The sequence below is a fragment of the Petaurus breviceps genome, unplaced genomic scaffold (assembly GCF_028583685.1).
Source record: "Petaurus breviceps papuanus isolate PSGF00001 unplaced genomic scaffold, PetGlider_PUasm1.0 77, whole genome shotgun sequence".
NCBI classification, from domain to species: Eukaryota; Metazoa; Chordata; class Mammalia; order Diprotodontia; family Petauridae; genus Petaurus; species Petaurus breviceps.
In genome coordinates, this window is record NW_027186492.1 from 5734740 (window position 1) to 5747651 (window position 12912).

Here is a 12912-nt window from a genome sequence, read left to right on the forward strand (position 1 = left end):
ACAGCACTGTCCTTCACCAGTGGACAGTATTCACTCTCTGTCTGCAGAACAGTCTCAGGAGCTCTGAACCAACAGCCAGGTTCCAGGACTTCTTCAACAAAAGGACTGTCTTTCACCAGTGGACAAATCTGGCAAAACAACATCAAAACAGACAGACAAAGTACCAGCAAAACATCCATGTCTCCTCAGTCCTTGGCAGCTCAGGGGGCAGGTCTCAAAAGTCCAGGGCAATTCAAAGTGGCTCCCAGCAATTCTCTCGGTCTCTCTCTGCATCCACGAGGTGCTGCTTCCAAAAAGTTCTTCTGCCTCTCTCTTGTCTCTCCAAATCTACGTCACCAGCTCCTCCCAGTTCTTGTCTCTCTTTTCAAGTCAACAAGTCCATCCCACAGGTAGGATTAACAAGCTCTGGGTTTTAACACAATCAGTTTGAAAACCAAGCCCTTACAGGGGGATCTCCACATTCCATTACTATCACACCCACCAGCTAAGTGCTGGGGATACAAGGACAAGCAGGGGCAAACCCAGCCCCTGCTCTCAAGAAGTCCAGCCCAATGGGTGAGACAATGTGCAAGTGGCTGTGTACAGACAAGGTTCATTTGGGCTAGACTGGAGATAACCACTGAGGGAAGGCACGAGCTTTAAGGGAGATTAGGAAAGGGCTCCCATGGAACATGAGCTTTAAGCTGGGACTTGGATTTAGTGAACCTTCTAATGTGCAGGACTTTTTATGACTTTCTTTGATAGCCCATATGTATGAGTAGCCTGAATTCCTGATACGATTTAAACCTGCCACTTGGCGATTTAGATCTCTATGCAGCTTTGATTTTATGATAAAATCCAGCAATATCCTAGGTGCTAACCTGGGCAATGCCCAGGGTCCAAGATTAGCATGGTCAAAATTCTAAGCTGTATATATGAGAGGTCTTAGGAATCTTTTGAAGGGGAATAGGGTGGGAGATAGGGCTTGAGGATTTAGCTCATTACTTAAGTAAAACAAATAGGTGAGGCCCTTAAGAAGATCCCTTTGTGAGCATTACAAAATGTAAAATAGATAATTTTGGTTATATAAAATTAAATTTTTTTTGTACAAACAAAACCAATGCAACCAAAATTATAAGTAAAACAGAAAACTGGGGAAAATTTTTTGCAACTAGTATCTCTGATAATGGCCTCATTTCCTTAATATAACTGGGTCAGATTTATAAAAATAGAAGTCATTCCCCAGTTGATAAATGGTCAAAGGTTATGAACAGGCAGTTTTTCAGACAAAGCTATCTATAGTCATGAAAAAATGTCCTAAATCTTTTACCCTTTGATCAGAGAAATGCAAATTAAAACAACTCTGAGGACCACCTCACACCTATCAGAGTGTCTAATATGACATAAAAGGTAAATGCTGGAGGGGAGGTGGGAAAACTGGGACACTAATGCAGTTTTGGTGGAGCTGTAAACTGATCCAACCATGCAGGAGAGCAATTTGGAACCGTGTGCCCAAAAGGCTATAAAACTGTGCATAGCTTTTGATCTAGCAATACTGCTGCTAGGTCTCTATACCAAAGACATCCCCCCAAAAGGGAAAAGGACCTATTTATACAAAAATATTTATAGCAGCTCTTTTTGGGGTGGCTAAGAATTGGAAATTGAAGAGATGTCTGTCAAGTGGGGAATGGCTAAACAAACTCTAGTATATGATTGTAATGAAATATTATTGTGCTATAAGAAATGACAAGCAGGATGATTTCAGAAAAACCTGGAAAGGCTTACATGAGCTGATGCATAGTGAAGCAGACAGAACTAGGAGAACACAAAGTAATTGTGTTTTTTTTTTCCTCCTTCTCCCCAGGCCTCCTTGGGGTTAACACCACGGATATGCGAGGTATAGAAATCTCTTCTCAGTCTGGACCCTTTGTCACAATAGACCTCGTTTTCTAATCCTTTATGTTGAAATCACATGGGAAACACCTAATCTTCTGGTTTGTATAGGGCCTCTTCTCAAAGGAAGATGACTATTCCAACTTGCCTTCATCCTGCAGGATAAGAGTAAGGTAGGAACTGGTTAAGTTTTGAGGCCTAGATCCTCTATTTCCGTTTTATCTCAAGATTTAGGCACCCTCACCAGTGCTCTCCTGTTTCTGGCCACTCAAATGCTCAGGGCTACATAACACTTCTAACTTCTTCCTCACCCTTCTGCAGGTGGTATTACTGAGCAGGTCCTGTGTGGACCGATCCAGCCCATATGGTTAATCTTTCTTGTACCCTTCATGTGGTCATGTGTCCCTTCTTGGTCTTTCTTTTCAGGGTTGGCCTTCCAGGTTTGTTCTCTGGGAGGCAACCAGAAACCTTGTATGACAGTGTGAAAAGGTGAGGGAGAGCTGATGAGGAACGGTGTGAATGTGATTCAACTTTTGAACTGCTGATGCCATAGCAACAAATATCCCTGCCCAGCATGGCATCCCAATAATAAGTGCACATCTCACTGATTTGATGCTTTAAAGCTACCGAATGGTTCCCTCATAATAGAGCTCTATGTGGTAGATGTATATGTGTATATACACACACATATAAGCTACATTTATATTATATACACATATGGATAAATAGCACAATATATGTATATAGTATGTATGTAAATATGTGTGTATATGACATGTATTACAGAAAATAGATTTTCTTGTTCCATAAAACTATTTTCTTCAAATCAGTAGCACTTTCTTTAAACCAGTAGGCACTATTCTGACCATAACTTTATGATTCCTGCTGTTGTTCAGTCGTGTTCAATTCCTGGTGACCCCATTTAGGGTTTTCTTGGCAAAGTGACTGGAGTGGTTTTCCAATTCCTTCTCTGACTCATTTTACAGATGAGGAAACTGAGGCAAACAGCATTAAGGGGCTTGCCCAGGGTCACACATCTAGTAAGTGTCCGAGTCTGGATTTGAACTCGGGAAGACGAGCCTTCCTGATTTCTGACCCAGCACTCTAACCACTGGGCCACCTTATGATTCCTAGTATTTCTCTATTGCTTCTTTCCTCTAACTTCAAAGACAAAAGCTCTCATCTTCTTTCTTTCATTTTCTTGATTGTCAGATTGGATTTATGACAGCTGAGACCTATAGCAAAGTCTTGGGGCCACTGATATAAAGTTGGGATGGGACCTCAGAGGTCATCTAGTCCAACCCCCTAATTTTATGGGTGAGGAAACTGATGCCCAGGGTATAAGTGACTTGTTCAAGGTCATAGGATAAGTAATGGCAGAACGTGGGATTCAGACCCTAATCCTTGGACTGCAAACACAGCTGTCTTTCCACTGCTCCACACTAGCCCCATAACTTCGTCTATAGCTGTGAATTATGCCTGTTGGCTGTGGTTCTCTTTCTCTCCCTCTCCCTCTCCCCTCCCCCTCTCCCCCCCCCCCCCCTCCCCCTCCCCCTCCCTGCTTCCCTCACTTTCTATCTCTCTCTGTCTCTCTTTCTCTTCCCCTCCCCCCAATCTGACGAAGACTTTCTATGGAAGTAGTTCTCTGTCTTCTCTCACATTCTTTTTTTTTTCCTTTTGCTTTTTGGAGGGGGGAGGGCAGGGCAATTGGGGTTAAGTGACTTGCCTAAGATCACACAGCTAGTAAGTGTCATGTGTCTGAGGCCAGATTTGGGAGGCCGGATTTGATCTCAGGTTCTCCTGACTCCAGGGCCGTGCTCTATTCACTGCTCCACCTAGCTGCCCCCTCCTCTCACATTCTTTTTCCAAAACCTGCTTCTTTTTTTTCTCTCCAGCCACTGCAACTGTCCACATGCTCTGCCTCATTTGCCATTACTCTGCAAGTCTAGGTTTGTGACTCTTAGCCCTCAGGAGATAATGCACTCATTTAACATCTTGCTGTATGATTTTATTTAATATTATGTTTTGCCATTTTAATCAATAGCAACACCTCATGTCTGACCCCATGACAATGGAAGAGGATTGGTCTTGGAGTCAGGACACCTGGGTCTTATCTTCTGGCTTTGCTACTAATTGAATGACCTGGGGCAAGACTCTGCCCTCCTGGCCCTGTAAAGTAGGGAGCTGGACTGCATGATCCGCAAGGTTGTTTCCAGCTCATTCTACAGTTCTGCCTGTCTTTTGGACGTCATGGGCACAGTGTGTCATGTGATGGCTATGGTGCACAGTCCTTTTGAGTTTAAATTGCCCCTTGAGTGCTGAACTCATCTCTGTGGAAATAAAAATCCCGTGAAGTAACAACTACAAATGTCATAAACTCTTTTTAAAATTCTGTTTACACTGATAGAATCCTGTAGGGTTACAAGGCACTTGACTTATATTATCTTCTCTGACCTTCTGAACCATAGAATGATTGAGCTGGAAGAACCCTTTATATTGTCTAGTCCACAGGTTCTTAATCTTCTTTTCGGTGGCTGGGCATAGGGGCACATGGTTTTTTATCACTGCTATTGGAGAGGCTGAGGCTGGTGAATCACTTGAGCTCAGAATTCTTAATTGCAATAGACTATACACTCTTTGAGAGCAAGGACTGTCGTTTACCTTATGCCTGGCATGTAGATGGCGCTTAATAAATGCTTGTTGATTGCAGTAGGGCAAAAGTTAATTGGGTGCCTTCACTAATTCTGGTGAGCTACTGAAAGCTGCAGGGAGTGCTTGTGGCAGGGTGGGGGCTGCCTAAGGAAAGGTAAACTGGTCCAGACTAGAAATGGAGTAGGTCAGAGCTCCTGTGAGCTAGGGAAGTCTAGTCTCCAAAAGACAAACAAATCACCTTTATTTGTGTCATGGATCACCCCTCCCCCCCCCCCCCCCCCCCGCAAGCAATCTGGTCAAGCCTATGGACCCTTTCTCAAAATAATATAGTTTTTAGAAAAAATGACAATAGAAGGAAATGCTAAATTTCAGTTAAAGGTTAGTGAAAATAAAGATGTAATTTTTCCCATTGAAATTTGTGGACCTGCTGAAATCTAATTAAGAATCCATGATTTGGTGCAAACTCTTCATTTTATTGTTGAGAGAACTGAGGGCCCCAAAGGTTAAGCAGTTGCCATTTATCACACAGTCAGGACTTAAATCCATGTCTCCTGACTCGAAGTCTAATGTTCTTTTCACATTTTAGGCTGAACCCATTTTATAGATAAATAAATCGAGGAGCTGATTTGTCCAAGGTCATGTCATCATATTCAGAGGCAGAACTGGACCTTGATCTAAAGCCTGTTGATCCTTAGCCCATCTCTTTTCCTGTTAAACCAAGGATGAACACTGGCATTTTTTTCCTTTTTTCCTCTAGTTTCCTAGAAATCTACAATGAAAGAGTACGGGATCTGCTGAAACAGTCTGATCAGAAAAAGCCCTACACCCTGCGGGTCAGGGAACACCCAGAGACAGGCCCTTATGTACAAGGTAAGACTATTGTTAATGCCCATCTCCAAATCTGTAGCCAGGGCCTAGGACAGAAAGACCTGGGAAGGAGGGGATGGGAACCAAAATCCAGGATAAACTCCATAAGCCCTGAGATCTGAGACCAAAATAAAAACTGGTGAGTTTTATATGATGTTATATGACTCCCCTGCCCATCACTCACTGTCAGTGTCAGAAGTTGGGGAGTGGAAGAGATGTATTTGCAGGAGTTTTTGTGTAATGCTTTACAGACTATCAGCTCTTACTGGGTCAGGTCTTGTTACCCACCAGGGAGGACTGAGCTCCCGAAAGTGAACATCCTTAGGCCCCTAGGGAGAAGTCATTGATGCGTTGGGTACTTGGGGCCTTTCAACACAGATACATATGGGCTTATAGGAGCCAGCCTCTGGAGATAGACTGGAAACATACCTCTTCAGCGTTATCTGTTTGGTGAGCTGAGATGGATGACAGGAGCAGGATCCAGTCACCATAGTGGCCAAATGTTGGACACTTGGCCAGGTCAGCACCTGCTCATATGACCAGATCATGGCATTTACGGATCCCATTAAATTGACCATGACACGAGCTCTGTCATTAGCTCAGTGGTTGAACAACAAAAGTCAGTGATAGAAGCCTAGGCTATAATTTTTTTTTTACAGTCCCTCTAGACAACAATGTTTTTCCAGTTTTTCATTCCCATATGCTAGAATGAAATAAATGGAAATTTGGGAATATAACCGTTGCCATTTGTTGTTTTTTTCCTAGACATTAATTTGATTTCCCTATACAAAACTATGTGAGAATACACCCATTCCTTTTTTAAACTCCCCATAAATATCTCTGTCACAGGCTGCTTTCCCCTTTTTGGATAACACACAGATTGTTTCCAATACATTATAAGCAGTTCCGCGCCCTTCCTGAGCAAATTTTGGCCCTCTTTAAGAAACGTATTTTGAAAGTGAAAAGAGCAGTCAGCTAATCAAAAAGAAATTTGTTGTGTGAAAGGCATTTACTCTAGGAACTTTAGGGGATTCAGTGAATGAATGAATAAATGAATGAATGAAAAATCACTTACTAAACACTGTGTGCCAAGCATTATGCTGGGGGTACAAATACAATCATTCAGTCAACAATCAACAAGTGTTTATAAGTGGTTACTATGTACCACTAACTTGTGCTAAGCCTTAGGGATAGAAATAAAACATCTCTGCCCTCAAGGAGCTTATATCCTAATGAGGGAAACTGCTTGGTTGAATCAGTACATTCAAGATAAATAACAAAGTAAAGACAATGCCTGCCCTAAAAGAGCTTCCATTCTGTTAGAAGAAAGAACACACATAGGGGATGATGGCCAGGGAAGGGCTTTTTGTACTGGAATGGTGAGTAGAGCCTTAGAAGAGCAGATTGAGTAGATACGAAAAAGAAGGTACAGTCTGGGTGGTAAGAAGTATTCACATGAAAGGTTAGGGTAGTCATACATGATAGTAAATGTCAAAGGAGTGGCCCAGACAACAGGTGATCTATGAAATCAGAAGTGGTGGGACCATCTTGGATTGGGATCATGGAGGGTTTCATGGGTTCTATGAATAAAGCCTTGTAGGATGAATAGATTAAGATCGGGGAAAATCATGGCAAACAGCAGTGGAGGGGGTGAGGAGGAGTCATTCCATGTCAGAGGAATGGTGTAAGCTATGGGGGTAGGGGTGGGGTTAGGAGTTCACCAGGTTCGTTCAGGTGAATAAGAAACCTGTGAAAAGTATTGAACCAGCATTCAATTGCTGTTTTTCGTAATGCTGCCCCCTGGTGGCTTTTATTTTTGTAACCTATGTTTGTTAATCTCTAGAGCCATGATTTATTTATTTCCTGTTTGAAATCAATTCAGTTTAGTTCAGCAAGCATTTATTGAGAAGCTATGGGTACCGTAAGAGACAGAAAAATAAGAAGGAAATAATAGTCTTACCCTCAAAAAATTATGGTATAGTTGGGGGAGATGAAAAATGTCACATTTGTGTGAAATAATTAAATGGCAATGAAGTGGAATGTAGGATTAGGTAAAAGAATTAATGGGATAGATTTTTTTCATTTATTTCATTTGGCCATATATCATGCTACTCCAAATTTTGTTGGGGGAGGGATTTCACAAGTTTTATTTTAGGGTTGTTGAGTACTTTGTTCTGTTTTCAAGAAAGAGAGAAATGGAAGCTTAAAAAGAGGCCCACATAGCTTGATGTTCTGGATTGTGGCTTCATGTAGCAGCATTTGATCGTGATGGGTGACTGTGGCAAGTGAACTGAAGGTAGAGACTTATGCTGACTCAAGTGTGGTACAGTAGAAGGAGTATTGGATTTGAAGTCCCAGGATCTGGGTTTAAATCCTAGCTCTCCTACCTGAGTGACCCTGGGGACTTAACCTCAGGAGGCTTCAGATTCCTTCTTTGAAAAATGAGGGCATTTGAGTCAATGGCATCTAAGGCCCCTTCCAGCTTTAAATTTGTGATCTTGGGGCAGCTAGGTGGAGCACTGGATAAAGAACTGACCCTGGAGTCAGAAGGAGGACCTGAGTTCAAATTTGTCCTCAGATACTTGACACTTACTAGCTGTGTGACCCTGGGCAAGTCACTTAACCCTGATTGCCTCACCAATAAATAAATAAATAAATATCTATGATCTTATTACTTAAATCAGTTAACAGTTGGGTCACCATGTTGGTAGCTCTAGTTTTAAGACTGTGAGATGGTGGGAACTGTGTCATACCAACTGAGACCTTGAGGGAGAGACAAACATAAGCCTGCAGGCTTCTGTATGTTTGCAGACATTCTCATCCTGAAGATTTATCCCCCACAATGCCCAGTGTAGGAGCTCTCATTGTGAATGAACTAGAGAAATCCGGATTCATCTCAGAATCTGTCTAGTTTATTCCTCTCCCCCTTCCCCTCCCTTTCCCTCTCCTCCTTTCACCTTCTCTCTGTCTACATAGGGTATCATGCCTTTACCTGTGGGTGTTCTGCCCAAAGAAATGTAAATTTTGATTGCTGAAATGTCACAAGATATCTTGGGGTTTACAGGCTAGATTTCTTTCTTAAGGACCATGCCTTAAACCCAAATCACTTGGGCTCCCATTGATTGGTCCTAGGTCAAGTCCCACTTGGTCATTGTTTGGACCCTGATTGACTCAGAGTGAATGTAAATAGCAGTTGTTTTTGTTTTGGCTAGAAATCCTGAAGATCTTCCCCTCTTGGATTGATATATTTTTTTGACTTCGTAAAAGAGACCATTCTCTGCCTCATTTCTTACCTGGCCTTAATCACTGATTGGGTGTTGCCTCAGTCCAACTGAGACCTCTTAAAGACCTTAGCTTAAAAAGGCCAAGGTCTCCCACTGCACCCAGGGCCATCTCCAATTGTCCTGATCTATATCTTGCCACTGGACCCAGATGGCTCTGGAGGGGAAAGTGAAGGTGGTGACTTTGCACAGCTTTGCATGGACTTTGCACTCACCTAAATACAATTTACTTGCATGCCATGGCATCACCTCCTTGATGTTATGGTCCTCTTTGAGAACGAAGGACAAATAACAACGACAATAACAACTCATTTGATACTTAATGATACATGCAATATCTCACATTGTTACCTGTGCTGTGATTTATGCTTTTGTGACTCTAAGCTGCTAGAGATACTTGTCAAATAAATGAGCAAAGGAATGATTGAATGTGAGCTCAGCTGATCTTGTCTGCCAAGGGATGGAGTAAGTTGAACTTAAAGAAATAATGTTATTTCCCTTTTCTTCTTCTTTTTATAAATTGAACAGGCTTATCTCAGCATGTGGTTACCAACTCTAGGCAGATAATTGGTCTCTTGGAAGAAGGTGTAGCAAACAGGTAATGGTTTTCTTTGTCATCTCCATCACTCCTTGGTTTTGTCTTTTCTGTCCCTTGTGAGCACCAATCTATTGTCAGGGTTGGTGATCTGGGTTTAAAGACTCTTCTTGTTCCTGAAACCGGAGTTTTAGAATCATCAAATTTAGAGCTTGAAAGATTGTATCTAAGATCATTAAACAAACCGCATCATTTGACATAAGAGAAAAATGAGGTCCAGAGGGGAAATATGATGTGTCTAAGATTCAAACACAGGTTCTTTGAAGCTAAATCTGGAGCTTTCCCCACTGTATCAAAATATAATTCTATTCAACAGTGAGTTTTGGGCTTGGTTTTGCCCTCCCATAGTGTGAAATGTCGCGGCTAAGTTCATTTTCCAAAGTTCTTTTTCTATTCTAGCTGCTGTGGTATGTTCTAATTTGTCCTCTCTGTCTTTGAAATGTTCACCGAGTTCTATCTTCCTATTTATTGTTTTTCTAGAATTGTACTGGGAACTTTTGTTCCTGTCACTTCTCAGAATGTTCTCACCTTAGCTTAGGGTTGGGCCATGCTACTGAGGTTACATCCACCTTCTCTGAGACCTTGCTAGAGATTTGAAAAACAGAGAAGACAAATTGGAACATACCATAGGAGCTACGACAGAGAAAGAACTTTGGATAATCAACTCAACTCAGCTGCCCTCTTGCTTCAGTGTAGCATCATGAAGGCAGAAGCCCGACTCTGGTTTAGACTTCTTCCCTTAGGACTCGACACCAAAGTCTAGAAATCTTGATAGTGCCATATTTCAGTCTTAGCTGTACTATTTCATGTTCTTCCTCCGGCTTTCCAAAGGTGTCAGCATGTTCACAATGTTATTGTCCTATTGTCTTCCCTTGTATACACAGAATCACAGCAGCCACCCATGTTCATGAGGCCAGCAGTAGATCCCATGCCATATTCACCATCTACTATACACAGGTTAGTTATTTTTTTCTCAAGTCTGAGTGACTTTTCTTTCCCTTACATTCATCCATCTCATTTCTTTCCCTGTCTTTCCCCCTCCTTTCTCATGTATTACTTTGTTTTTATTCAGTAGAGAGATGATTTGTAAACAGTATTTTCTTTCTTTGTATTAATTTGTTTTTATACAGTAGAGAGATGATTTGTAAACAGTCTAAACAAACCACATGCATTCAAAGGGCATAGTGGGTAAAGTAAGTGGTATAGTGGGTAAAGTGCTCAATCTGGAGTCAGGAAGATCTGAGTTCAAATCCTGACTCATATATTTATTACCTGTGTGACATTAGGAGAGTGATTTGACCTCTCTTTGCCTCAATTTCCCCTTCTATAAAATGGGTATTGTGATAGCACCTATCTCCCAGGGCTTTTGTGAGGACAAAATGAAATATTTGTAAAGTGCTTTGTAAACCTTATTGAGTAATACAGATAAATGCATATTCTTGTTGTTGCTATTGTTGTTACTTTGATAATACCAGTTCATTTATAAGACACCTTTTATTTTTCAGAGCACTTTCATCTCCATCTTCCATTTTAGGGAAAGATAATAAAAATTTAGAAGGAAAAGCACCCCAGCTTTTTAGGAACCTTATTCTTATAGCAGGGGGGAGGTTGTGTTTGTCCTTTGTTCTCAAAGACGACCATGACAGCAGAAATGTGATGCCATAGCATGCAAGTGAATTGGATTTAAGTGAGGGAGGCTTGTGAATAGTCACCAGCCTCACTCTCTCCTCTAGGACCATCTGGGTCCAGTGGAAAGATATAGATCAGGATGACTGGAGATAGTCAGATGCAGTGGGAGACCCTTTTAAATTAAGGTCTTTAACAGGTCTCAGTATGAATGAGGCAACATCCAATCATTACAAAGGTTTTGTTTCCTTTTTTTCCCCTTTGGGGTTTAGAAGAGGTGGAAGAGTTAGAAAATAAATATTGAACAGGTCTCAATATGACTGAGGCAACTCCCAGTCATTATAAACCAATGATTAAAGCTAGGTAAGAAATGAGGCAGAGAATGGCCTCTTTTACCTAGTCAAAAAAAAAAATCAGTCTGAGAGATGAAGAACCTCAGGGTTTCTGGCCAAAACAGAAACAATTTGTTATTTGCATTCACTCTGAACCAATCAGGGTCCAAACGATGACCAAGTGGGGCTTGGCCTGGGACCTACTGTTGGTCAATCAATGAGAGCCAGAATGATTTGGATTTGAGGCATGACCCTTAAGAAAGAAATCTAGCCCTTAAACCCTAATGTGTTTTGCAAGGTTTCAGTGATGAAGATTTATATTCCTTTAGTTAGAGCACCGACAGGTAAGGGTATGATACCCTGTGTGGACAGAGGGAAGGGAAGGGAAAAAAGAAAGGAAGGAAGGAAGGAGGGAAGGGGAAGGAAGAAAGTGATGGGGTTATAGGACTTGCACTGGACCCTTAAAAGGAAAAGACCATGTCTTTGCCGCTGAACTTTCCCACACATTTCTACCTAAATACTCAACAGTCTTTTTACCTGTCCTTTCCCTGTGGTCCTCCAAGTCAGCCCAGACCGATTAACTCCTTTCATTGTTTGCACCTGGCCCACCCCAGGCTACCTGTCACCTTTTAATCCTATCCAGATCTTCTCACAGTTTTTTTTTCCTGTATAAAACTGTCAGTCCCATCCTCTTCAAATGCACAGATTCACTTAGAATCTTGCCTGCTTCTGTTGGCATCACAATAAACTTGATACTTTGATTGGAAGGCTTGAATGGTTATATTCTTTCAAGGCAGACCCCCATGCACCCTTACATTTCAGAGTTCCCAGCACCCTAAACTTCAACAGAAAGAAGGAAAGAAGAAAAACGAAAGAAAGAAAAAGAAAGAAAGAGCAACAATGTATCATCATAACAGCCCCACTGGGGGGACAGAGTCAAAATGACAGAGTACAAACAGGACTTCTGGGGGTTCCTGCTTCTGCCTCCTCCAATTCATGTAAAAGGTGGCCCTGAACAAACTTTGGAGCTACAGAACCTACAAAATGACACAGAGAAGCTAACCTCCCGCTGAGGACAGCCTGGCAGGCCAGCAGGAAGTGGCCAACGCAGCATGTTGGGAGCTGAGCCCAGCCACCGACCCTGAGGTTTTAGCCTTAGGGTGGCCACAACCAGCCTCTGGGTGGAGGGACTTCAGATCACCAGCAGCTGTGGCAGTTTCCAGAATTATCAACCCATAGATGCTAAGGACAAAGTGAGAGGCCAGTGCAGTGTGGACTTTGTGAACTGGGAGTTCAGGAGTGAGGTCAGGCCTTTACCCCTTGAAGGGAAAAGGTGCTGTGGCTGTGCAGCCACTGTCATGTGGCTGCTTCAGAGCTCCTGGTCTGTAGATTGTAGGGAGACAAAGCGACCAGTCTGAGGGGTAATCACTCTTGCTTTGATCTGCTTGCATCTGGATTGTGGTCTAGGGCAGAGGTTCTGGGGCGCATGACCAGTTTGCCAGAGCATGTGGAGGCTTCAGAGAAGGCACCCAAGTAATAGCTTCAGCAGCTGCGAAAACCCCAGCAATTGGGACAAAGCTCCCCTCTCTGGTAGCAGAGTTCTACTGTGGCAAAAAGCTCAAAAGTCAAATAATTGAGTGGCAACATGAGCAAACGAGGGAAACAAGCACAGCTGTCAAACCTTAGA

General features: G+C 42.3%; 1 protein-coding gene across 1 annotated transcript in view; it reads left to right on the plus strand.

Moving 5' to 3' along the window:
* Nucleotides 1–12912, plus strand: part of STARD9 (StAR related lipid transfer domain containing 9) — a 146729-nt gene that overhangs the window by 75471 nt on the left and 58346 nt on the right. The window contains exons 4-8 of the mRNA XM_069105668.1: nucleotides 1844–1876; nucleotides 1984–2045; nucleotides 5282–5394; nucleotides 9201–9270; nucleotides 10152–10224. Of these exons, the coding sequence (XP_068961769.1) occupies nucleotides 1844–1876; nucleotides 1984–2045; nucleotides 5282–5394; nucleotides 9201–9270; nucleotides 10152–10224 (351 nt within the window). The remainder of the gene's footprint in view (nucleotides 1–1843; nucleotides 1877–1983; nucleotides 2046–5281; nucleotides 5395–9200; nucleotides 9271–10151; nucleotides 10225–12912) is intronic.